The following is a 26,832-nucleotide window of genomic DNA, read 5'->3' as shown; positions in this document are numbered from 1 at the left end:
CATAGGCCCTGGTCCCAGAGCCCGCTGGGAAGCCACACGCTTGGACGCCTTGGTTCTCTTGCCTGGGGATGCATTGCTCCGCCAGCCCTGGCTGGCAGGAAGTCCTTTCTTACTACAGCAGATGCAGAGCCTCCTGCACCGGGTGAAATGCCATCCCAGACCTATGTGGTGCGGCTGGCTGCTCTGCAGAGCACCACAGCGAGCCCCTGCCAGGCTGCATCAGGTACCAGGAAACCTGGCTGTAAACCTACCCGCCTGCTCCTGGCTGGGGTCAGGCCCTACACGAAAAGCACCTGAGGCAAGTCTCAGCTGTGTGCATCCAGCCCACACCAACCTTACATAGACACTCGAAATGCTGATGGCAGCAAATGACTGACCAGGAGTTCCTATCTCTGCGAAGGGAGTCATGGGTAGCTACTTTTTATACTTTATTATACTTACTAAAATTTCTATAAAATTTTAAGCATTTTTGTATTATGTGAAAGAAAAGATTTTAAAAATAAAAGCAGGGCTGAGGTTGTGGCTCAAGTGGCAGAACGCCTTCCTAGCAAGCACAAGGCCTTTTCAAACCACTCCCAGTTATTTCAGATAACTGTGAAATACTTTATATTTGTCATAAAAGTTACATTTGAAAAATAAAAAAATCCAATCTGTTCACCAATTGTAGCCTATAGAAAATGTTCAACATGATGAACCGAAGTGAGTACTACATACGCCACTGCTCCAAAGCCACGGAGACTCCAAGTGGAAAGCCCCTCTCCCAGGTCAAGGGGGTTTGAAACCATCCATATCAAGGCCCTACTTCTCAGTTGCCATAGCATGGAACTCTAGAACAAGCTGTAAACAATGGCTTTGAAGAAAAGCTAGCTGGCCGGGAGTTTGGCCTAGAGGTAGAGTGCTTGCCTAGCATGCATAAAGACCTGGGTTCAATTCCTTGGTACCACATACATAGAAAAAAAGCCAGAAGTGGTGCTGAGGCTCAAGTGGTAGAGCTCTAGCCTTGAGAAAGTCCAAGGACAGCGCTCAGGCTCTGAGCTCAAGCCCAGGACTGGCAAAAAAAAAAAAAAAAAAAAAAAGCTAGCTGATATGGTAGTGGTTCATGCCTGAAATCCTAGCTACTCAGGCTGGGATCTGGGAATCAAGGTTTAAAGACAGCAAGGGCACAGAAAGACCTGAGATTTTATCTCCAATTAATCATCGAAAACCAGAAGTGGCTCTGTGGCTTAAGGGGCAGGGATAGTAGCCTTGAGCTGAAGATCTCAGGGACAACGCCTAGGCCCAGAGTTCAAGTCCCATGATTGACAAAAAAGAAAGAAAGAAAAAAAAGCTAGGCAGGCAGGCTCCCGTTAGATCCTAGTGACTACAAATCCTACTCAGTGGTTTAGAGATCCGAGGACTGCGGTTTGAAGCCAGCCCAGGTAGGAAAGACTGTGAGACTCATCGCCAATTAGCCACCAAAAATCCAGAAGCAGAGCTGTGGGTAGAGCATAGGCCTTGAGCAAAAAAGCTTCAGGATCACCCCAGGCTCTGCGTTCAAAGGCCAGGACACAAGAAAAGGAAAAGAGGGAGAGGGGGAAGCTAGGCTCTCCTGGGCGAGAGGGCCCCACTTGAGGCAGGTATGCCAGAGTCTGGCCATTCACTCAGGGTCCCTTCTGTCAGGGAGATCCCTTTTTGTTCCCATGGCATGGATCATAGCTCTGCTGCTTTTCTCACTCCCTGGCAGGGATAACCAGTGTTGGGGAAGGTCTGGCTGAGTGAGGTCCTCCTCTTGCTTCCCCCAGGACACTCAGCTCAGCTGCGATCCAAAAAGCTTTGGTGCCCCAAAAAGCTACTTCTAGGCAGAAAACATTGCCTTCAGTAAACTAGTTTTCAGAGTCTTCAGCTTCCATGTTTCTCCACTGTTATTTTTTTAGCCATGTGACAGCAGATGGACCTAGCACAAGGACTATGTTGCAAAGGCAACTTCTGGACATCAGCTTGTCCAATTTTAACTCACTAGATTGACCAGTTTGCTTGACAGAATTTCCTTCTGCCTTGGTCTGCAAGAAACTGAGCTCGTTTACATTGTTTCTGCCTCTAGCTACTTGTCAGATACCATTACATCCAGGACCAACATGCATCTTCCATGTTTTCAAAGATCTGTGGACAGGGCATTGCGGGCTCAAGGTGTAGGGTGGTATCCTTGAGCTGAAGAGCTCAGAGACAATGCCCAGGGGCTCAGAGTTCAAGCCCCACAACTGACCAAAACATTTTTTTTGTCTATAATTGTCAACTTTTATCTTAGGTGGTTGGGCAATACGTTGTGGAAGTAGAGAAACAGGCGCTCATGGAGCCTGTGCCCCTGTCCCATGCCAGCAGGAAGGAAGCTGCCCACCTTAGTGCTCCAAGCTAGAAAACTCATCACAAATACTAAACGTTTATTGTAGACTCTTACACAATTGGGTTACAAATGACGACAGAAATACATTTAAAATGTTAACACACAAAGACTGTTAAATCAATGATTATTTTTAGCAAAATGGTAATCTTAGGCTTTCATACCTGTGTTTTTATTTGGCTCTTCCACTCTGTAGATCTCAGTCCTGGCACTGACTGCATCTGCTTACCTGCTCATCAGGCTTATGGCAGGTTATGTATGTAGTCTCAACCTCATGTACCAATATCATGTACTAACATTAATATCACTAAGCTGTAATTGATATTACCAAGCCAGAGGGATGGAGGTGTGGCCTAGCCATATTGCACCAACCTAGCAAGCGCTAGGCCCTGAGTTCAAACCCCCAGTACTGTTGCATTATACATATATGTGCCAAGAGTGCCCCAGGCTCTACCAGGTTTCTTCTGCATTTTGTTAACCTTTAGATGCTGAATTAATATTCAGCCACCTTCCTGCTTTATTTTCCTGACACAGGCGTGTGGGACCCATGAAACCTGAATCACACTGCTTGAATAGTTAATTCAGAATTGGAGGTTTCAAATTTTCTATAAGCAGAATATGAGCGGATTTCTAGTTGAGAGTATGTTCTTTCTTTTGTCCTCCTGATATAAACCATGAGAAGACCAGGAAGGCCCTGCAGGCCTGGATGCCTCGCAGTGGCCCTGCTAACTGCCCTCCTGCCCATTACTTTCTTCCTTGTTCTTCTCTGTGTGTTCTGGGCACTTGCAGCCCCTCTCTGGGCTTGAGCAGTTGAGCAGCTCTTCTCCAACCTTAAGGCACTCACCAGTGTTTCTGTTGGGAAAATCTTAGCAGAGAACAGGGCTCTAGATCTAGATCCACTGAAGACCAATAAGGCTGGCCAAGCTTGTCCAGGGCGGCTTTGGGCATGGAGGCAACAAGAAGGGCCTGCAGCTCGTGCACCTGGGCATGGTACACATGGGCCTGGTTGCTATGATTTCCCCAGAGCCTGAGGTGTGTAGACACTCTCTATACCTATGTGCAGTGTCCTGAGCATGGTCAAACCTCTTCCTGCCCTCTGCTGGGGTCTGCTACCTCATGATGCTGCTTTACTGCCGACATGCTCCTGGACTTCATGGAAAAAGAATTCCCCTCAATGTATAGCCTCCAAGGCCTCTGTGGTTCAGCAGGGCATCCCTGCCTCCTGCAGCTATCTCGCCTAGCTTAGCCCCTCTTCATGATGATAACCCCAGCTCACTGAGGGGGCGACACCTTTAGCCTGACAGACTCACTTCTATCTCCTAAGGATTCAGCCCACCGTGCCCTTTCCCCCACGCATAGCCAGGGAGGGAGAGAGAGAGAGAGAGCCTGGTACACATTGCCTAGCCCTGCTCCTGGAGCCATTACAGAGTAAAGAATGCAAGGTGACAGAGCATGTATCACTCCGCTTTCCTCCACGACCTGGGAGTAGAATCTGTCCTACAGGGTTTCATCTGCAAGTGGACATGGTTGTTACTCATTTGGGTAGAGGCTATGGCTTGGTGGCCACAGAAAATGACCTTCTCCAAACAAAAGAGTCATCACAGTTGAATAACTTCAGGGAGCTTCGAACCTTGCGCTTTTCTAGGAGCATGTTCACCATGTTCACGGATCCTCATTCAATATCCCCATGTGCTTGTTTGTGAGGAAGTCCAGAAAGGGAATGTTGCAAATGGCCTGGTGGATATTACTCACTGTGATCTCTTTGGGAATCCTGGTCCAAAAAAAACAAAAAAAGATGTTACCACCAGGTGTAATGCTGTCAGATCTATCATTTACCAAAGGGACTATTCCCTGCACTGGCTTTGGAAAGGGATGATGAGGGCCAAGCAATGACGTGGGCGTTTGTGGGGTAGGAGTTCCAGATGTATTCTCTCTCTTCTTCCCTGAACTGCCTTGGCATTTTCATGAATGGTCCAGCTGACCCTCAATCACTGTGCTACTTAGGAAAGAAGATTCCAACACTGACTAAATGACTAAGAAAAAAAGTAAAGTGGGTATCAGGAGAGAATATGGTTGTGATTTAGACTCAGTAATGATTTAGTCTCAGTAGTCTGAAGTATATCAAAATACTGTGGAATTCTGGGACCATATTTCTTATCTCTTGAAAAGATGGTAGAGGCAGGCATGGTAGCTCACACCTGTAATCCAAGCTACTCAGGAGGCTGAGATGTGAAGATTGCAGTTCAAAACCAGCCAGGCATAAAAGAACTCATGAGACTTTTATCTCCAATTAATCACTAGAAAAGGGGAGGTAGGGCTGTGGCTCCAGGGGTAGGGCAGTAGCCTTGAGCTGAGGTGCTCAAGGACAACACCCAGGCCCAGGAGTAGGGCAGTAGCCTTAAGCTGAAGAGCTCTTGGACAGCACCCAGACTCAGAGTTCAAGCCCCATGACCACTTCCCTCCCCCACCACACACACACAAAAAGAATAGATGGTAGAGGGCTGGGAATGTGGCCTAGTGGTAGAGTGCTTGCCTAGCATGCATGAAGCCCTGGTTTTGATTCTTCAGTACCATGTAAAAGAAAAAGCCAGAAGTGGTGAGGTGGCTCAAGTGGCAGAGTGCTAGCCTTAAGCAAAAGAAGCTCAATGACAGTACACAGACCCCTGAGTTCAAGCCCCATGACCACCCCCTCCCCCCAAAAAAAGAAGATGGTAGACAAAAGCCAAGTGTGCTGGCTACTCAGGAAATGATCATGGTTCAATGCAAGCCAAGATAATAGATTCTTATTTCAATGACAAGGCTGAATGTGGTGGGGCATGCCTGTAATATCAGCTATGTAGTAGGTATAACGAGAACCAAGTAGGTCTAGACAAGCTTAGGGGGAAAAAAAAGCAAGACCCAAAGCTGGGCAAACATACCGATTATTCCAGCTACAGTAGTAAGTGAAAAAAACAAAACAAAACAACAACAATAAGGATCACAGTGCACATATATGCTTGGAGAGGACACAAGACCCTACCTAAAAAAACCCCAATGTTGCAAGGTACCCAGTGGTTTACGCCTGTAATCTTAGCTACTCAGAGGCTGAGATCTGAGGATTGTGCTTCAAAGTCAGCCTGGGTAGGGAAGTCTATGAGACTCTTATCTCCAATTAATCACAAAAAGGTAAAAGTGGAGCTGTAGCTTAAGTAGTAGAGCACTAGCCTTGAGCAAAAAAAGCTCAGGGACAACACCTATGCCCTGAATGTTCAAGTCCTAGGGCACACACAGACACCATAAATTAACCAAAAGGAGTAATAGCGTGGTTCAGGCAGTACCGTGTCTGCCTCGCAAGTATGAGCAGCGCACCATGAAAGACACTGGCTCACTCCTGGTTTCAAGGACAACAGACAGCAGGACTGGAACTCTGTGCTCTCCTTCCTTTGTTCTCAATACTTCCACTGCCTGATTATGAAATTACTGGATAGTACAGTCTAACATTGTCTTAAGCTTCCTCATGTCCCCAGGCACTTCTATGAGAAATTTATTATAGGGTTGGGAGTTTTGCCTAGTGGTGAGCGCTTGCCTAGCATGCATGAAGACCCAGGTTTGATTCCTCAGTACCATATACATATAAAAAAGCCCGAAGTGGTGCTATGGCTCAAGTGGGCCTTGAGAAAACCCAATGAGTTCAAACCCCAAGACTAGGCAAAAAAAAAAAGCACAGTCAATATTTTAGGCTAGCCTGGGTGGTTCATGCCTGTAATCCTAGCTACTCAGACTGAGATCTGATGATCGAGGTTCAAAGCCACCCCAGGCACTAAAGTCCATGAGACTTATCTCCAATTAACCACCAGAAAACTGGAAGTGGCTCAAGGGGTAGAGTGGTAGCCTTGAGCTGAAAAGCTCAGGGATAATGCCCAGGCCCAGAGTTTAAAGTCTCACAACCAACCCTCCTCCCCTGCCACGCCAAAAAAATGATCGTTGTTAGCATAATGGAAAAAAAAAACAAAACAAACCCCGGTATTTGTTAGGGTGTGACCTACCTACCATTTGCTCAGGGCCTGGCGGCCCTGTGCAGTGCTGGTGAGCATGAGGACTTCAGGGTTAGAGACCTAAGTATGAATCTAAGTTTCAGCATCTACTTTCTGGGAGCAAGGAAGATTTCCCTTTAAAGCCAAATTTTCTCAGATTCTAAAAGAGGAGTGAAAATAAATTGGGTAATATACGTGTCAGCTACATAATGGATGCTGTTACTAACTATAATTGCATAGAGCTGCTCCATGCCCCACTCTGGCATGTGAAGGGCACAGACCTCTAGCAAAGCTCAACTCTGTGCCAAAAGGCTTTCAGAACAACAGACCAGACTCTGAGTCTCTCTGGTTCAAGGAATGTCCATAGCACTGACGTCTGCTGCTGGGAAATAGCTGCACCAGTCAAACCAGGGCCAGAGAGAGAACAGTACCTGTTCTGAGAGGCTGCCCGGTATCCAACTGCCAGCGCCTGTCGCAGGATGTCACTCACCAGCTGCTCTGTGGCCTACAAGAGAAGACACTGTTATTGTCAAAATGGCCACCTGCCTGCTCCCGAGGAAAACTGGTCTTCACCCTCACCCAAGCTTTTGAAATAACTACAACTAAGGATCAAAAAGTCTTCCACAAAAATTAAGTCTGAACTGGGCAACCACCAATGTATGTCTGCTGATGGAGGGGTTGTACCAGGGAAGGAACCAGGCTGGGAAGGAACCAGGCTAGGACGAAACCTGGCACAGAAACAAGCTTTCCCAACCACTGCCTAGGACGGGACAGTGGTGCCTATTGTGTGCTTTCTTTGCCAGTTCCCAAACAATGAAAGCACTGACTCCTATCCTGGAATACTAATTAAACAGCACCTGAAATGGCTATTAAAAAAAAAAAAAACAAACCTTTACAGCTGGGGATGTGGGGAAATATATTCAAGAATGTCATTAGCAAAAAATTCTGGAAGATGCTTTAAAAGAGGAAACATGACTTAGTTGATTTAAAAAGCAAAGGAAAAAGCTAGTACCAGTGGCTCATTCCTATAGTCCAAGCTACTCAGGAGGCTGAGATCTGAGGATCAAGATTCAAACAAAGCCAACCTGGGCAGGAAAGTCTGTGAGACCCTGTATCACCAATTAACCACCAGATAATCAGAAATGGTGCTGTTACTCCAAGTGGTAGAGCACTATCCTTGTGTAAAAAGAACTTAGAGACAGCACTCAGGCCCTGAGTTCAAGCTCCATGACAGGAAAGAAAAAAAGCAAGAAAGAGAAAGGAAGGAAGGAAGAAAGGAAGGAAGGAAAGAAGGAAGGGAGGGAGGGAGGAAGGGAGGGAGGGAGGGAGGGAGGGAGGGAAAATTTAACCCCAAGTAGAAAAATGGAAAAAAAAAACAAAAAAAAACAAAACAAACTCCCCCCAAAACCCCTATCATTTCTGTTCCCTTTCGAAGCTTGTTCCCAACTCCAAACAGCCTGGCTAGCCACGATTCATGGTCCTTTTGCTGCCAGCAGACACCCACCTTCAAGATCATGTCCTCTACCACTGATGCATATATGTTCCTGTGTAGTGCTACGGGCTGCAGGGTGATTCCAATCTGGAAAAGCAGAAAAAAGTCTTTGTTTTCATTTCTGCATCAAAAACAGCTTCTTATCAGCCAGACTTTCCTGACCAAAAAATGCTTGGCTGGAAGGAGGACTCTTAAAGCATTCTGAACAAAACTGGGTCTTGTTTCTATTCCCAAATCTTTGTGGCAGAATAACACAGTTGCGATATGCTAGGAATTTGAAAATGCAACATTCTGGAAGGCATAGGAACAATTGTCAAGGGCATGAGGTGACAAACTTGGAAGTGACATCTTGTCCCTCTCCCTCCATGCGTGAGAATGAACACTGTCTTTCACTTTGTGCCTTGAGCAGCTGCCAAAATGTGCTAAGTTTCATAGGGAGTAATACATAGTTCCTCTCTTGTAATCAGGGTCACGCCCGCCACAGCAGCCACCTGGAAGCTATAGAACTGTCAGGGAAAGATCACCCACTAAATTATAACTTGGAAATATTATAACTTGAAAGGATGAAAGGCACTGAACTGTCTATGTAGACGTCTTTGCTTCAAGTCCATGTTCAACAAGCAATGTTTCCCATGTAATTAATCTTGCTGAAGTACTGATATGGCCAAGAGGAGACACAGAGAGTGTAGCTGGGTAACAGACAGCATATTTCCATCACCAAGCTGTTGAATTTATGAGGATAAACACCTTAAATCTGTAATCTGTCAATACCACAGGCCAGAGCTCTTACCTTCTGTGTGATGTCACCAACAAATTCAGAGCCTAGAGTTGGTGGCAAGTAGAACTTAATTTCTTCCTGTTTCTCTTCCTGTTCTTTTTTGATGTTTGCCTTTAATGGCTCTGACAAGCTGAGGATGTCCACCTCCTCCTCATTCTCGGGTTCCCTTTTCTGAAACTGTTGCAGGTCCTCCAGTTTCCGGCAGAGGTTGTCAGCAGAGGAGAAAGATGATGGGCACTCTAAATGAGAAGTAATTAGTCTTATAATAGCTGATCTGACAACAGGAAAAGATTCCTTTTTTCCATTGAGATAAACAGTGTGAGAAAGGAGACAATCTCCAGGGAGCTGACCTCATTCCCCATTGTAAAGTTCTGTGGATCTCCATGGTGAGTGAGAGCTTGGGCTTCTAAGGTAGAAATCAGACAGTAACATGTATTCTACGTAATGCCACTGTCATCTAAGACCACTAAGACCAACTGATAGTCAACTCCTGCCACCAAAAACCAGGCCCTGCTCCCAACAGTAATGTCTACTGATCTATCTCTCTATCTATCTATCTCTCTATCTATCTATCTATCTATCTATCTATCTATTTGGGGGGGGGAGGACGACAGTCCTGGGGCTTGAACTCAGGGCCTGAGCACTGTCCTTGGACACTTTTTGCTCAAGGCTAGCACTCTGCTACCTGAACCAAGCACCACTTCTGGCTTTTTCTGTGTATGTCGTTTCAGGGAATTAAACCCAGGGCTCTGTGCATGCTAGATGAGCACTCTACAACTATGCTACACTCCTGGCCCATGTCTACTGATTTTACTTCATCTTAAAATCTAGAAAATTTTGCATTGTGAAGAACATAAAAATCACTTATCATGGGCAGGCATGGGAGGGGGAAACGGGGAAAGTAAAGGAAAGGATGACATTGTCCCGAAAGAAATGAATTTACTCATGGGAATGGGAATGTGGCTTAGTGGCAGGGTGCTTGCTTAGTACTTATGAAACCCTGGGTTTGATTTCTCAGTACCACACAAACAGAAAAGCTGGATGTGGTGCTGTGGCTCAAGTGGTGGAGTGATACCCTGGAGCAAAAAGAAGCTCAAGGACCGTGCCCAAGCCCTGAGTTCAAGTCCTAGGACTGGCAACAAAACAAAACGAAAAAATGTACTTATTGCTGGACTTAGGAAACAGTAACCTCTCTGTACAACAACTTAATAATAACAGAAAGATATTTTTAAAAAATCACTTAGCATCCTCACTGCTCCAAGAGAACTACTGTTTGTATCTGATTAGCGTACTGTGTGTCAGATTTAATGAGCACAGATATACAAGGAGCCACTGCCCGAGACGAGGTCCAGCCCCAAGCACAAGATGGGTTCACAGCAATCTGCAAGATGGTGCAGGGCACTGGTGAATTTGTCTTACTGACAGTCTCTGAGTCAACCAGGCCTGTTGACAGAAGTCTCAACATGTGTAACTAGAGTTTTCCAGAGCTTTAGCAGAGTCTGATGGCAACTAGTACAGCCTCTGGTGGTCTGGTAACTTAGATCCAGAAGCCAGACAGACACTCAGGTACTGAATTAAGTACTGCAAGAAATCAGAGAAAGGAAAGGGTTCCTGCATAGGCCTCTCAGAAGGCCAACACTCCTCTTCTGACCTCCAGGCTCCCTCAGCCTCGATGGTAGAGCTTATTCTTTAGAGAGAAGTTGGATGTCACCTTAAACACATTTTCTACCTACTCTGCCCATCTCCAGCAGTTGTCTGTGTTCTCATTTTACCTGCAATGTTACTAGCTGTTCCTTGTGATTCCAAGGCTAGCTAACAGATTTTCTAGCCAGGTTTGTAGAAAAAATAAAAGGTAAGACACAGGCCCCATCTTCACGGAGACAGGAAGTTCCTAAGTTCACAGCGGAAGAGGAAGTTACTTCTATGAGAGAAAAGGACTCGGGCTAGATGTCTTGGAGAATAATGATGCTCAAATGAACGGTGTGTGCCTACCAGACAGCAAGAACTAAATATTCTTTGCTAGAGACTAGCACTCAAAATACTAGGATACAACAGTTCTGGAGGGGACTGGGTAGTTGGAATGTCATGGGGAGAGGTCAGTGAAGGCTCTAGTTCTCTATGGCAGCTTGCTGGCCTACCTGGCTCGCTGTCGATCTGGGTGAGCACATCCTCAATGGAGTCCCCGTCGTTCCTCAGGCTCTCAGGATCTGGCGGGGTATAGCCATGGCAGCGACACCAGTGCGCAATATGCTTGGTTTTAAGGGGAGTCAAGTGGTGAAATCTTGAATTCTTCTCCAGTATTTCTTGTAACACTTTTCTCATTGTCATTGCTCTTTGCCACTAAAAAGCCAAATTGAACTATCATTAAATCCTGCAACTTAAGTTGTGTATTGAAGCAACCGCATAATATAAAAACTACATGCTGCTGGGCAATGGTGGCTTACAACGATAATCCTGGAAGATTAATCCTGGGAGATTCTTATTTCCAGTTAACCAGCAAAAAGCTGGAAGTATAGGTATGGCTCAAGTGGAAGGCCAGCTCTGTGAGATCAAGAGGCCCTGAGTTTAACTTCTATCAGGTTCCTAATTCTAAGATACAACAGAAACTACTGGCTTGGCATTTAAGGCTCTTTACCTGTGATTTCTCAACCCTTTCTTTTCCAAATCAAGCACAGAAACCTCTTATTGCTCCCGAAACATTCCACCTTCCTCTTCTTATAGCTTCCATGGATCTGGCAAGGTAGTTGCCACAATGCTTTTAGCATTTAGAAAACTCAAGCTGGCACTGGTGGCTTATGCCTGTAATCCTACCTTCTCAGGAGGTTAGCATCTGAGTATCATGCTTCCAAGCCAGCTAGGGCTGGAAAGTTCTTAAGACTTTTTTTTTTTTTGCCAGTCCTGGGCTTGAACTCAGGGCCTGAGCAATGTCCTTGGACTTTCTCAAGGCTAGAGCTCTACCACTTGAGCCTCAGCACCACTTCCGGCTTTTTTCTATGTATGTGGTACCAAGGAATCGAACCCGGGTCTTCATGCACGCTAGGCAAGCACTTTAACCACTAGGCCAAACTCCCAGCCCAGTTCTTAAGACTTTTATCTCCAGTAAACTACTCAGAAAAAACTGGAAGTGGTACAGTGGCTCAAGTGGTAGAGCGCTAGCTTTGAGCACAAAGAGGCTCAGAGACGGTGCCCAGGCTCTGAGTTCAAGCCCCAGGATTGGGGGAAGAAATCAACAACTCAAGGGCTGGGAATGTGGCTTACTGGTAGAGTGCTTGCCTAGCACACATGAAGTCCTGGGTTTGATTCCTCAATATGACATAAACAGAAAAAGCCAGAAGTATCACTATGGCTCAATTGGTAGACTGTTAGCCATGAGCAAAAGATGCTCAACAACAGTGCCTACGCCCTGAGTTCGAGCCCCAGGACTGCCCCCTCCCCCCCAAAAAACACAAACCCTCCCCCAAACAAAACAACCTCAAATTCATTTGTGTGGAAATTGAAAACCCTCACATTCGAAGTATTGAAATTCAAATTCTTAGAAATTGTCAGAGGTCTTCTACCAATACAGGAAAAGAGGGTGGAGTTTTCAAAGGCTAGCTACATGTTTTTGAAGAATGAGGTTTCTAACTGAGGGAAACATTTTACCACCATACAACCTAATACAATACCCTGCAAATTTGATCACTGTTTCAAAACAGGTAGAATTTATGTATGTTTCAGTTCTTCTTCCTCAACTGGCTCTCAGCAGTGGCCCAGACATAGACAGCATACCTCAGCAGCTCTCCTTTTCCCAATATTCCAGCCATAATACTGTTCCACAGACTTCGCGGAAAAACAGCTGGCATCTTCACCTAGAAAGCACAAACCCGTACATTCCGAATAAGGAAAACTGTTACAGTCAGACCAAACCTCATTTGCAGGAAAGACTGCCATGTCCCAGACCTCTTTCTCAATGTGTCTTCCTTGCGTGATGAGTTCAGGTACAGCACACACAGGTTTTCTCCTTCAAAGAGAAGGCATCCCATTCCCATGTACTCAAAACAACATCTTCCTTGTGAAACTGATTTCTTTGATACTGCTAAGCAGCTGATGAAATAATGGGACTACATAAGCAGAGTAGTCTGTGTTGGGTCTAGCCCAATGCACACGGCAGGACGGTCTACCTCTTGCCCCCCTAGAGGATTCTGTGAAATCAAATCACCCTCTAGTAAACACACCCAATAGGGCTGTTCCCTCAGTCAGGACAACTGTGGCTACAGTGCAGATCATTCAATCTTGCTAACAGATAGTGGGGCAGCACATTTTTCTTTGGATCCCAAAAAACTGGGACTGTATTCTGCCTTGCCACAGCTTAACCGTGCTTAACTCTGCTAGATTCTCACTGTGAACTGGAGATGATGCCTATTACACAAGACTGATTAACAAGATGGTAAGTGAGTCTGGCACACTGTGGGCAAATGCTAATTTCATATTCCATATTATTAAGTATAAAAAATAATGCAATTTTAGTTAGAAAAATAACTTGTAGTTTATATACAAAACTTTAATGCAGAAACATCCTTCTATAGATCGAACACGACAAAAAGTAGATGGCCAAAATATTGTAATGCCTAAGGCCCTTGAAATGAGTACATACTTATCAAAACCCTCATAACCGTCCATCAGTGTTAATTTACAATACTAGGTAGTTTCAGTTGACACAATACTCCAAGGAGTTCACAACTTCAAAAATGCACTTATATATTCAGAAAATTGCCTTACTTTTTGCAGTGATAAGTGGAATCTTCTTTACTACTGCTGTTAAGAGTTGCTGGATAGTCTCCAAATGGTCTATCCTGAGAAGTATGACAGAAAGTAAAGCAGGAAGTACACATAACAGTTTCTAACCACACAGACACATACATTTATGAGTATAATTCCCCTTTCTGAGTGCATTTGAATTTAAAACCAAAGTATGAACCCATCTTCCCTTCTAACAGAGCCTTCTTTATAAAAAGTGTTGTATGTTTAAAAATTATCCAAAATAGATTTTGGCAATACACATATTTACATTTTACTTATATTTTAAAGTTAAACAGAAACAATCTATTGCAAAGGGATTAGAAAAGTTCTATCATACAAGTGCCTATGGTAGGGTTATTACAGGTGATGCATCCATCTGTCATGTTAACTTAAAGTGGCCAAGTTTCTACTGTCCCCAGAAGCTGCAGACATTTCACAGCATATGGTCCTGACATGGACATTAAGAAACCTCAGGAAGCACTTGAGAGAAAAAGGCAGCTGTGTAAATACCAGTCACCAAATGTGAACACCTGAATCCTGGTGAATGCTAAGGTTTACCACGAGTTTACGTTGACAAGCTCAAATGAAGAGTTCTGGAATCCCACCTGAGGCTTCCAAGGCCACAAACAAACTGCTGCCCCTAATGATCTTGAGGGACCAATCATCCCTCAAGAAGCTCACCTCCTCACCATCACAGGCATGACCAAAGTAAAATTAGGAAGGACTGGAATAATTACTTAATGACATAGCTTCCCAGCTCAGAGCTTTCTTCTGTTTTCACTGCTGTCTGACCCTCCTGTGAGAGGCAGGTTGGCCCAGGAGTTTCTGGTTCAGTTTTTACTACAAGGGAAAAGCAACAAAGAGATCTGTCAGGGCTTAGCAGCAGGGGAAGGACACATGCAGATGGAAACAAAGTTCTTCCACTGATGCTCAGTGAGGAAACTGCCACTCCAGCTGTGACAGGGACACAGCCAGGAGACTGGGATGGCTTCTGTCACCACAGTCAGGACACAAGGAAGAACTGTTAGCTTGAGTCTCAGAGGGAGCAACTCCAAGCTCAAGACAAGGCCATAAAATGCATTTTTACAATTTTTATTGTTTTATACATAGGCACAATATATTTTGATATCACTAACCCTCTATTATTCCTTTCGTAGGCTTTTATGAATTTCTTAAGAGGGCCATCCACATTACTGTAGATCCCTCTTACCACTGAACAGAACAATACCACATTAAAACTTATAATGGCAATAAAATTTATAATGCCAGTTGTTCTGATTGCTAATACAAAAACCTTCTGACACCACTTATTCCAGTTAAGTTTATTGACTTTCAGCATTATTCCAACATGTTCAGAGACACAAAACAAAAAGCAAAAATCATGGGCTTGTCTAGCATGCACAAAGGCCCTGGGTTTGATTCCTTGGTACCACATACATAGAAAAAGCCAAAAGTGCTGAGTGCTTGGCTCAAGCGGTAGGACTCTAGCCTTAAGAAAGCCCAAGGATAGTATGCAGACCCTGAGTTCAAACCCCAGGACTGCCCCCCTCCACCAAAAAAAAAAAACCCCAAAATCAGTCTGCTACACAACAGGCTTTCAATATTACTTGAGCATTCTTACTTTGAAAATCTAATATAGAAAATGCTCCAACATCCAAAACTGTTTAGCTCCCATACGATGTTATAAGCAAAAAATTCCATGTAACAAAATTATTAAAAATTTTTGTGCAGGGAGGCAGGAGTTTGGCCTAGTGGTAGAGTGCTTGCCTAGCATGCACAAAGACCTGGGTTCGATTCCTCAGTAACCCACATACATAGCAAAAAGCTGGAAGTGGTGCTGAGGCTCACGTGGTAGAGTGCTAGCCTTGAGAAAGTCCAAGTCCAAGGACAGTGCTCAAGCCCTGAGTTCAAGCTCAGGACTAGCAAAAAAAAAAAATTTGGGGCCCGGGAGTTTGGCCTAGCGGTTAAAGTGCTTGCCTAGCATGCACAAAGACCCGGGTTCAATTCCTCGGTATCCCACATACACAACCAAGCCGGAAGTGGCAGAGACGAGACACAACCAAACCGGAAAAGTGGCAGAGACAAGACTGCGACGGCGACAGAGAGCGAAAGAAGCGAGCTGAGCTGAAGTGAACAGAGCCCAACCGAGTGGTGGCCGGAGCGAGCGGGCCGGAGCGAGCAGGACCGGAGCGTGCGGGAGCGAGCCGAGCCAGAGCCAGCGAGGCCGGAGCGAGCGAGGCCAGAGCGAGAAGGGGCCGGAGCGAGCAGAGCCAGGAGCAAGCGACAGCTGGCCGGGCCGGAGCGAGCGGGGCCAGAGCAAGCCAGGAGCAGGGCCGGGCCGGAGCGAGCGGGGCCGGAGCGAGCGGGGCCGGAGCGAGCGGGGCCTGAGCTAGAAAGAGGACCTAGCCGGGCCGGAGCGAGCGGGGCCGGAGCGAGCGGGGCCGGAGCTAGAAAGGGGGCCTAGCCGGGCCGGAGCGAGCGGGGCCTGAGCTAGAAAGGGGGGGCCTAGCCGGGCCAGAGCGAGCAGGGCCGGAGCGAGCGGGGCCAGAAAGAAAAAGAGGCCAAAAAAAAAAAAAAAAAAATTTGTGCAGGGTTGGAAATGTGGCAAGTGATAAAGTTCCAGTCAATGAGCGGAAGCAAATACCAAGTATGAGTCCTGATTTCAGACCTCCCCCAAAATTGTGTAAAATCATGTGTGAAAATCTAATAATGAATCCTCTTTGTACAACTAATGTATACCAATAAAAATAAGCAAAATATTATATAAAATCATCCTCATGGTATGTTTATAAGATACACATGAAGCACAAAACAATTCAATGTTTAATTCTATCCCCAAGTCATTTCATTATATACATGCAAATACTGTATCCAAAATTCAAATTTGAAATCACTTTTAGTCTCAAGCATTTTGTGTAAGGGATTCCAATTTACTTGCACTAAACCTACTGAGAGAAGACAACAATGTTTTAGACATATATTCATCCCTTTCCTTCAGTGTTCTTCCTTGATAAAAACCATGTTGGGCCAAGGCACCTGTGCCTCATACTTATAACCTTAACTACCTGGGAAGCTGAGAACGGGAGTATTATGGTTCTAGACCAGCCAGAGCAGAAAACCCTTGGGGGTTCCAGTACAATGCAGTAAGCTGAATGAGAGTGCATGCAACTACAAGGAAGCCTAAAACACATTTGTGGTGCAGGCACAGGTCAGGAAAAGACACACTATCTTAAAAAGAACTAGTGAGCCAGGTGCACTTACACGTATAATCCTAGACACTCGAAAGGCAGAGCAAAGTTTGAAGACAGCTCAGGCAAGAACAAATCAACAAAAAAACTCCTCAAGATTCCATCTACAAAATAACCATCACAAAGCAGGACCAAAGCATGGCTCAAATGTTAGACCACCTGCCTAACAAGTTGCAAGGATCAAGTTCAATTCCTAGTACTGCCAAAAAGCGTAACACACTTAATGTCCTGCACCAGTTTCCAGACTCCACTCTCTTCCCCCAACAATCTCATCTGACTGTGTACTAGCAGTAAGTAACTCTGTATATAATAGAAGTCTGTAAGTGAGACATAAATCTATGCATTCATATATCTACTACTCAATTGCTTGCTGGGCTCTGGCAGGTACTCCCTGACAAAGACAAAGATGCCACCTTTTACCTATTCTGAAACAAGTACTAGAATCATACTGTCCATACATGATTATATGCACCATGTTAGCTGTTAGAAGGAATAATGCAATGAACACTCTTGCATGTCTTCTGGTACACTATGTGTTCTGTTCTTACAAGTGGAGTAGCTGAAACAAAGGTGGATATTATTGGGGGTTTTTTGTTGTTTTTGTCGGTTATGGGGTTTGAACTCTGGCCTGGGTACTGTCCCTGAGCTCTTCAGCTCAAAGCCAGCACTCTACCACTTGAGCCACAGTGCCACTTCCGGTTTTCTGGTGGTTAATTGAAAAGTTGCACAGATTTTCACTCCCAGGTTGGCTTTCAATTGCGATCCTCAGATCTCAGCCTCCTGAGTAGCTAGGATTGCAGGCGTGAACCACCAGCACCAGGCTTGGATATTAAACTAGAAACTATCAAATTTGTTTCCAAAGTGCTCTCCATTTATAGTTCCATTAGCAGATAGGCAAGTTCTAGTTACCTTTTGTACTTGCCCTTTCAAGATCCAGAACCGGTACAAAAACAAAACAAATTAAAAAAAAAAAAGGGGGGGGGAGCCCCTAGAAAGAGCTCAGACAAATCTATGGGCTCAGGTTTAGTCACTTTAGCTGGCACTTAAACAACTGCAGACATATAAAAATAGCATTTTCATATTGTGGCAGCTCTTCTTTGAAAGAAATGAACATATAGTCTCTAAAGTTTATACCAATAGACCACAAATTGGGAACAATTCCTATGTCCTTTAACAGGAGAAAAGAGAACTTAAAAGGATACGCCTCCATTACAGGCTCCTACTCAGAAACATTGAAGAATTTCAAAAACATTATGCTGAACAAATAAAACTAGACACAAATGAATTTACATGCTTTCTGCTTTTATTTCAATAAAGTTCTGGTAACAGAAATCCAAATAGTGGAAATTAAGCAGAGCACAGGTCATTGATATTTCATCAAATGGCATGCATTTCACTATATATCATCTTATTTCAACAAAAATCTAACACAAATGCTCTGGCCTAATCCAAAATTAAATAAATCCACAATCTGCAGGCCCATGACAGTTCCTATTGGGAAGTTCAAATACAGACTGACATCAATTCTTTCAAAATGCAAGTGTTGGCTGTTTCCCTAGGTGCCAGCTAGGTACGCTGGTCAGTAAATAGCTTAGGTAGGAACCTGACTGTGGTTGGAAAAGAAATATAATATATAGATGAATGGGGAAGGCCATGCAATTGAGCTTCACTTAAGAAAAATGCACAGCAGACTATCAGCCAAACTCTTGCTTTCTATGATCCTTTAAGATAAGCACTTAGGTACACACTGATCACCTCTTCCTAACACTCCTTTCTGAGATCCCAGATACCTGAAAAGTAACTGGAAATCGTTGTGGACAAATATAATTCAAAGTCCAACTTTACTGCTTCCTAGTCTTTTGGATTAGTACCTCTAAATTTGTTTCAACTCCAAAATGGTTATAATGGCTATGCTAAAGTACTGGAAAAGAACTACACCTACACACATCAAATAGCCCTCCCTGGCCACACACATATACCTGAACACATGGTAGATGTATTACAGTTGGCAAATATATTGCTTTTATCCAGGGTGCTATTGTATATTATTCTAGTTTGGGCCAGGAATACCTCCCTGACCTGTTTGCCACAGTCCAGTTCTTGCCTAATGCTTCTTTACCATAACCATACTTCCCAGTTAATCCCTAAATTAATTTATTCCCCAGACAAGCCTGGAGTCTCTTTACTGTTCCCTTAATCTGGTATTTCCCTTGCCCTGTCCACAGGTTAAAGACTCCACTCTTTGCACAGTTCAGCTCACAATCCATTCCCCACATCACATTCTGCACTGACAATCCTAATGACCACAACATTTCAGCAATCATTTCCAGATCAATCATGGCTTGCTGTCTTCTGCAACTCTCTTCAACCTGCTTATAAATTCTGTTTCTGTATTTCCTAATTGTCTTTATTTGCTAAATGACTCAGAAACTGAAAAAATTCAAAGGACTACAATTATAGCAACATCTCACAGGAAAACTTAAGGATAAAAATACCATGAGATCTTACATACCTTTTGTAACAGCTGCTGGAGCAGAGATGGGAACAGCTGGAGTTGGGGCAGCTATAGGCACAATGGTAGGTGACTTGCTGGTAGAAAATGACTGAACTACTAAAGGGCAAAAAAGGGAAAGATATAGAGACCAAAATTCTTTTTAATGAAGATGATCTAACTCCCACATGCTAGTTGCACATTATATTAACAGTACAATCTCAGGGCCATAGGAAGGGTAAGGTAACTAAATAAGCTGGGCTATTATTTATACCAGAGTAAATGATCAGTAAACTAAGAAAATTAAAATCCAATTAACCTAAATTCTCAGAAATGTTCTCAAATTTTCCTTTTCAACTCAATTTTAGAATTATTCCAGCTATTTAGAAGCCAATGATGGCTTAAGTTTTCTCTCCCCCTGCCCCCTCATCCTGGTCCTGGAGCTTGAAGTCAGGGGAGGCCTGAGTATTTTTTTGCTCAAGGCTAATACTTAACCACTTCAAGCACAGCTTGACTTCAGGCATTTTGGTGGTCAATTGGAGATAAAGAGTCTCACAGACTTTCCTGGTTTTGAACTGTAATCCTCTGATCTCAGCCTCTTAAGGAGACAGGATATAGGTGTGAGCCACCTTAAGCTTTGGTTTTAAGTTTTTAGAGTCCAAGGTGGCAGGACAGGCCTCAACAGCTAAAGGCAGGCTTCAGTGGCAAAGTCATTACCAACCAGTAGATTCTGACTTTTTATAAGATGGATCTATGTGACAGGACCACAGTATAGAACATACCTTTATTTACAGGCATCAGTATAGTCTGTACACCGCCAGAGGTGCTTACGCTGAGAGGCTTCAGCTGGCTGGGAATTGTCAGGACAGCCTGCTGGGGATTGGACTGACTAGAGTGAATCTTTAACAATCCTAAAATAAGTTAGAAGATAAGGCCAAACCTTAGATGAGATGTTTCTTTCAAGTTTCTTACCCTCTTCATCACTCATGCCAATTTTCTCCTAGGATGAAATTCCCAAGACATTTATTCTTTCACTAAATAAAAAGCCGGGATCAGGAGAAAAACAGAAGGTGCAGATTTCACAATGAAACACTGACACGACATGATGATTTATTATTAGTGTCCTTATTCCACAATCATAAAATACAGAAATCTTTGCAAATGCGAGAGTAATAAAAAGAAAAGGATAGGTATGAGGTGCACAGCTGTATGCCCAGCATTTGGAAGGCAAAGGTATGAGGATTTTGAATTTGAGACCACCCTGAGCTACCAAAACATGACTCAGAACAAAAACATAACAAAACAGAAAAGAAAAGTAGGAAATATCACCAGTCCTTTACAGGAAAAATCAGGATTAGCATTTTTGAAGATGGTCTTTTCCTTGTTTGTTTCCTATGTCAATTTGTTTCGTAATGGATAAAAGGTTTTATATTCTGATGTAGAAAATTGTCACTGGCTCCTGAATTAGCTTCAGATTTCAGTGTACCCATTACAAGGCTGGTTCCCATCTACCTATATCTTTTCCACACAGACCTTCCATATATTTCTACTTAAATATGTGCATCTCTTAACTTCCTATCTTTGTGTAGCCCTTATTTTTCAAACATCAGATACCTTTATCATTTTTTAGAGTAATCCTCTCTCTCTCTCTCTCTTTTTTTTTTTTTTTTGGCCAGTCCTGGGCTTGAGCTCAGGGCCTGAACACTGTCCTTGGATTGGATTTTCTCAAGATGAGAGCTCTACCACTTGAGCCTCAGCACCATTTCTGGCTTTTTTTCTATGTATGTGGTACTAAGGAATCAAACCCGGGTCTTCGTGCATGCTAGGCAAGCACTCTACCACTAGGCCAAACTCCCAGCCCTAGAGTAATCCTCTCTTATTGTAAAGGTTATCTATGATCTCATGCATTAGGGAACTATGTTAGGATAGGAAAAATCGTGGTAAAGGGTCTTTAACATGAAAGCACAGTAGATATAAACCACACAAATGTGGTAACCACCACTGAAAATAGCAACGGAGTCTACAGAAACCTCAAAACAAAACCCCTGAAAGAAATTGCTCGTTTGTATACATTCCAGAATGAGGCCTTCAATGAACAGGAAAATCTTTCTTCAGAATAGAGGTATGTTCATTCAAATACTTACTGAGACTAAGTACAACATTTTTTTTTGTACTTTTAAAATTCTTATTTTTACCAATTATATGCTGGGCAGTGAAAGTAAAAAGGAAAAAAGCTTATAACTATAAAATCTGTTGACTTTGGTTCACCTTCCTGTTTTCCTCTACTTTCCAGCATCATCCATTTTTACCCACTGGTCCTTTTTTCAAAACAATTCAACATTAAAAAAATAAAGTGGGGCCGGGAGTTTGGCCTAGTGGTAGATTGCCTAGCATGCAGGAAGACCCAGGTTCGATTTCTCAGTATCACCTATGTAGAAAAAGCCAGAAGTGGTGCTATGGCTCAAGTGGTAGCCTTGAGAAATCCCAAGGACTCGGCTCAGGCTGAGTTCAAGCCCCAGGACTGGCAAAATAATAATAATAATAATAATAATAATAATAATAATAATAATAATATGCATACTGCAGGCCTTGGTTCATCCACTTTTATGGCTCAAGGGCCCACTACCACCACCAATCTCCTAGGTACAAGTCTTTGAGGCACTTGTGCTTGGTATTCTGTATGCTCTGATACTTTTCTCTGTTGATCCAAAGGAATATACAGCAACATATTTACTTTCTGTCACAAACCTCTTCCCTCCCTCCCTTTCTTTTGTGCTGGTACAGGGAATTGAACTCAGGGCCTCATAGCCTCATTTGGCTTTTTCACTCACGGCTGGTGCTCTCTCAAGTTAGAGAGGCAAAGCTATTTGTTATATCAACCTAATTGAGCATCTGACACATATTTACATTAAGTAGTATGAACAGGCTGTTAGTGGAGGCAAACTTTTGCCCTAAAATTATGAAAAATAAAAGTTTTGGTGCTCACAGTTCTTTGGACTTTAGAATTATAAATGAAGAACCAGGAACTCATAACAACAAAAACAGGTGCCATTGGGGATAACTATGGCAGCTATTATTTATGCAACAACTACCATAAGTCAGATGGGGTTCTACAAACTTATACCACTCCTTGAAACCTCCACTGGTGGGTATTATTATCAACTTTATTTCTTAGCCAAGAAACTGAAGGAAGGCAACTACACAAAAGCTTCAGGATTTATGGTACTCTCCGCTAAGATTTCTGGCGTCATTTAGCTCAGCAGAAAGATGTCATACATTGTCATACATAATATACTCTGAAAGAAAAACAAATATATTCCATGTTTTACAGAGTTCAATTCAAAACTGATCACTAAAATTCTTCCCAAAATTACATTATAAAAAATAATTAAGCCAGGAGTGTGGCCTAGTTGTAGAGTGCTTGCCTAGTATGCATGAAGACCTGGGTTCAATTCCTTGGTACTACATACAGAGAAAAGGCTGGAAATGGTGCTATGGAGAGTGCACATGCTCTGGGTTCAAGTCCCAGGACTAGCACACACCAAAATAAATCAATAAATCAATAAATCAATAATGAAAATGGTGAATATATTTCAGAGTTCCAAAGGACTCTGAATAGCTGATCATATTTATTTGCATGTTTCATTGTTTTCTTTCTTTAGTACCAACAAAAGAACTAAGGGCTTTATGCTTTTAGTTCTTAGCACATGCTAGGCAAGTACTCTTTCACTTGAGACATATCCCTATTGTTTTTAGTTTGTTTTCATATAGGATCTCAAGATAACTTTGCCCAGGCTGGCTGGAACCTGGTTCTCCAACTTTCATCTCTTAAGTAGTTGGGTTTATTTACAATGTACCATTTTTAAATGGTAAATTTAAGTCTAAAACTTAAAAACTTTATACACAGATTTTCAAATAAAAATGTTTTACTTAACCATTATTTGGAAAACATTTCAGGATTAACTGGCTTAATAATGTACTCTGTAAGGTATTAAGACTTTGCAAAAACATTCTATCCCAATGAGAGAAACAGAGAAAGAATACCATGGTCTGACCTGATACTGTGGCTTTCCCAGAGATGGGGCTTGGTGTGGACACCAGGGATGTGGCACTGACGACAGTGGGGGTCGCAGTCTTGCAGGTTCCCATGGTGGCCTGGCTCACACACACTTGGGGTTGCCCAACCGTTTTCATTACAGAACCAATAGTAGATGATGAACCTGGGGCTGTTCCTTCAGACTGTTCATCCACATCGCCAGAAATGAAGAAATGAAGATGACAGCAGTGTAACTTCCTTCAAGCAGCGACTGCCATAACGCACTCAGTAAATATGAACTATCAGCTATCAGCTAATACCTATTAAATGCAAAGCCATTTGAAAAAAAAAGGGGGGGCTTTCTAATTCAGTGTTTTCTACACTTTCATAGACCAGGAAAATGAAGGAGTGTTGTAGGGTTACCACATTAAAATCATTCATCACCCATCACTCCACTTAATAAAAGGCTACTTTGATGTCAAAAAAGTAGGAGGGCATATTTTCAGAATGAAACAATGGAAAAATGAGCTTTGTTACAAACAATTGTCTACAAAGTCTAAATGTTTTAAAATCTAGTATATCACTCTGGAGACATCTGCTACTTGGTGGGCAATCAATTAATGCCATCAAGGAGACCGTCACCGGTGTCATATGGTACGTCCAGAGGCAGAGTGAAGTTACCGTGTCTGCCTCTCAGATGTCCTACAAATGGGGGTAGTAGAGAAAAGATAATGCCACTTGACAAGACCTTTCAAGATTCAAGGTATAGAGAGGGAAAAATGAAAGTGTTTTTTGACATGCAGAAAGCCTAAAGAAAGAAAAAATGTGGTATGCTAAGGAGCGGCAAAGTGGAATGGGGCAGTTAGCAAGGAGTCAGATCATACAGGTCAAATCAAAAGAGAAGCTTCAATAAATGTTGCTGGGCAATGAGACAATATCCTGAGTTCAAGCCTCAGCACAAACAAAATAGTAATAATAAAAGGTGGTATATTACAATAAAAAAAAATGTTGCTGGGCAAAATAGATATTGATACGTGAAAGAATGAAGCGTGGTCCCTACCTCACACCATATGCAAACGCAAATTCAAGGAAGTGGTGCTGTGGCTCAAGTGATAGAGTGCTAGCTTTGAGCTGAAGAGCTCCGGGACAGTGCCCAGGACCAGAGTTCAAGTACCATAACCGCCCCCCCCCCAAAAAAAAATCTTAGTGAAAAGCAAATTCAAAATGGTGTTAAACTTAATGAAACTGGGGGCCAGGAGTTTAGTCTAGTGGTAGAGTGCTTGCCTAGCATGCACAAAGCTCTGGGTTCAATTCCTTGGTACCACATACGCAGAAAAAGCTGAAAGTGGTACTGTGGCTCAAGTGGTAGAGCACTAGCCTTGAGCTGAAGAGCTCAGGAACACCACCCAGGCCCACAGTTTAGTCCCCACTACAAAAAGAAAAAGGGGGGGAGGGAAGGAGAAGGAGAGAGGGAGGGAGAAGGAGAGAGGGATAGGGAGAGGGAAAGGGATGGGGGGGAGAAACTATTAATGAAACTAAATGTCAGAAAGAAGAAAACAGTTTCAAATTTTTTGACCTTGGGGACTAGGTCGACATGCAGCTCAATGGTAAAGTAATTGCATAGCATGTGTGAGACCCTCTGTTCAATACTTAGCAATGAGGGGAAAATATATATATATGTTTATATATATAAACACTGGGCTGCCTCTGAGCCTCTCTGTGCTTAAGGCTAGCATGCCCTGAGTTCAAGCCCTAAGACTGGCAAAAAAGAAACCCAGTACTGATCCAGTTTTATATATATATGTTTCCAGTTTCTCAAAATACTAAATACAAGTTACCACATGAGCCATCTATACTGCTAATATACAGATAACAAGAATGAAATTATATGTTTGTACAAAAAAATTAAGTACATAAATGTTCATTGTAGCATTATTTCTACTGGCCAAAAAGTAGAAAGCAATCCAGATGTGCAACAATTGGTAAGACAAATTGTAGTACATCCATAAAACCTAATGAACACTATTTACCTATAAAAATGAATGGACCACTGATGTATTCTATCAACATGGACCAACACTGAAAATATTCTAAGCAAAAGATGTCAGACTCAGAAGGATGCATGTTATAGGACTACATTTGTATGAAATGTCTTAAAAAAAGGGAAATCTATGAAGAAAGAATAGTGGTCCTCCAGGACTGGGGATGACTATTAATAAGTTTTCTTCTGGGACACAGGAAACCTTCTGGGTTGAATAACAATGATCAGAGTTGTGCGTATCTATGAGTATCTTAAAAATTGCTGGATGGTTGTACTGTCAATGGAAATTTTTTCTTTTCTTTTTTTTGGTCCATTGTGGGGCTTGAACTTTAGGCCTGAGCTCTTCAGCTCAAGGCTATCACTTTACCACTGAGCCACAGCACTATTTCTGGTTTTCTGGTGGTTAATTGGAGATAAAGAGTCTCACAGACTTTTTTCCAGGGCTGGCTTTGAACTGCGATTCTCAGATCTCAACCTCCCGAGTAGTTAGGATTACAGGTGTGAGCCACCAGCACTAGGCTGGTTTCAGTTTTTAAAGACTCATGGGTATACCTGACCTGCTGAACAGCTTCTGCAATTCATCCTGCTTTTCTGTTTCACGATGACTTTCTACTTGCATGCTAAATCTCACCTGTTGAGCAGGACTGTTTGCTGAGAGGGCCACAGCTGGGGACGTGGCAGTGGTGATAACCCCTCCTGCAACTCGCAGCATTGTGGTTCCAGGTTTTGAGAGTTGTGAAGTCGATGGCACAGTCTTCAAGGTGCTATCAGATATCTTCATTAGAGATGCCTGCCCAGCAGGGGCTGCCTGAAAAGACAAAATGGATTAGAAGTAATAATAGCTCACAATTTAGTTCTTAACTATATGTGAAATACATACAGCCTGGTGTGGTGGCTAATATCTATAATTCTAGCTACTCAGAAGGCTGAGATCTTAGGATCACAGTTCAAAGCCAGCCCAGGCATTGAAGTCTGTGAGACTCTTATCTCTAATTAACCACCAGAAAACTGAAAGTGGCACTGTGGCTCAAGGGATAGGGTGGTAACCTTGAACTGAAAAGTTCAGGAACAATGTCCAGGCCCAGAGTTCAAGCCCCTCAACTGACCAAAAAAAAAAAAAAAAAAAAGTACATACAATTGTCAGTACATAACAAGGAATAAAACAGATCATGAAATGTTTTTGTGTATTCCCAACAAGCCTAAATTCTTTACCTTTGACCTACTATTGATTCAGAATAAATGAATGTATCTGCAATATTCTACCTAGTAGCAGCATCTTCAAAGATACCAAGCCATCTATTTTCAAAATAATCGAAGTCAATAAAAATGGGGAGAAAGGGTAAGCAAATGTAGTTATTTTATTCAATCCACACTGCATAAAATCTAAACTATATAATTTGAGGGTAGGGATGGGAGGTGGAAGGGAGGAGAATGATGGAAGGGGTGATACTGACCAAGCTGCATTGTACTCATAACCTGACTTATGTAATTGAAATCTCTTTGCAGAACTACCTAATAAACAGTTGAAACTCATTCAGTAAAGTACTGCCTCTATCACCTCCCATAAAATCTCAGTA

At 43.0% G+C, this 26,832-nt stretch overlaps 1 protein-coding gene across 1 annotated transcript in view; it reads right to left on the bottom strand.

Annotated features, from left to right (window-relative positions):
- Positions 1-2,402: 2,402 nt before the first annotated feature.
- Positions 2,403-26,832, bottom strand: part of Yeats2 (YEATS domain containing 2) — a 91,841-nt gene continuing 67,411 nt past the window's right edge. Inside the window, exons 20-31 of the mRNA XM_090342871.1 lie at positions 25,887-26,063; positions 23,234-23,417; positions 19,961-20,089; positions 19,200-19,298; positions 14,177-14,279; positions 13,419-13,492; positions 12,429-12,508; positions 10,799-11,000; positions 8,673-8,899; positions 7,895-7,969; positions 6,822-6,895; positions 2,403-4,148 (exon numbers count right to left, since the gene is read on the bottom strand). Of these exons, the coding sequence (XP_090198997.1) occupies positions 4,040-4,148; positions 6,822-6,895; positions 7,895-7,969; positions 8,673-8,899; positions 10,799-11,000; positions 12,429-12,508; positions 13,419-13,492; positions 14,177-14,279; positions 19,200-19,298; positions 19,961-20,089; positions 23,234-23,417; positions 25,887-26,063 (1,533 nt within the window). The 3' untranslated portion in view covers positions 2,403-4,039. The remainder of the gene's footprint in view (positions 4,149-6,821; positions 6,896-7,894; positions 7,970-8,672; positions 8,900-10,798; positions 11,001-12,428; positions 12,509-13,418; positions 13,493-14,176; positions 14,280-19,199; positions 19,299-19,960; positions 20,090-23,233; positions 23,418-25,886; positions 26,064-26,832) is intronic.

The sequence above is a fragment of the Megascapheus bottae genome, chromosome 1 (genome assembly GCF_031878675.1).
Source record: "Megascapheus bottae isolate mThoBot1 chromosome 1, mThoBot2.hap1, whole genome shotgun sequence".
Taxonomy (NCBI): Eukaryota; Metazoa; Chordata; class Mammalia; order Rodentia; family Geomyidae; genus Megascapheus; species Megascapheus bottae.
Note: the sequence above shows the minus strand (reverse complement) of the source record. Positions and strands in the feature narration are given on the sequence as shown.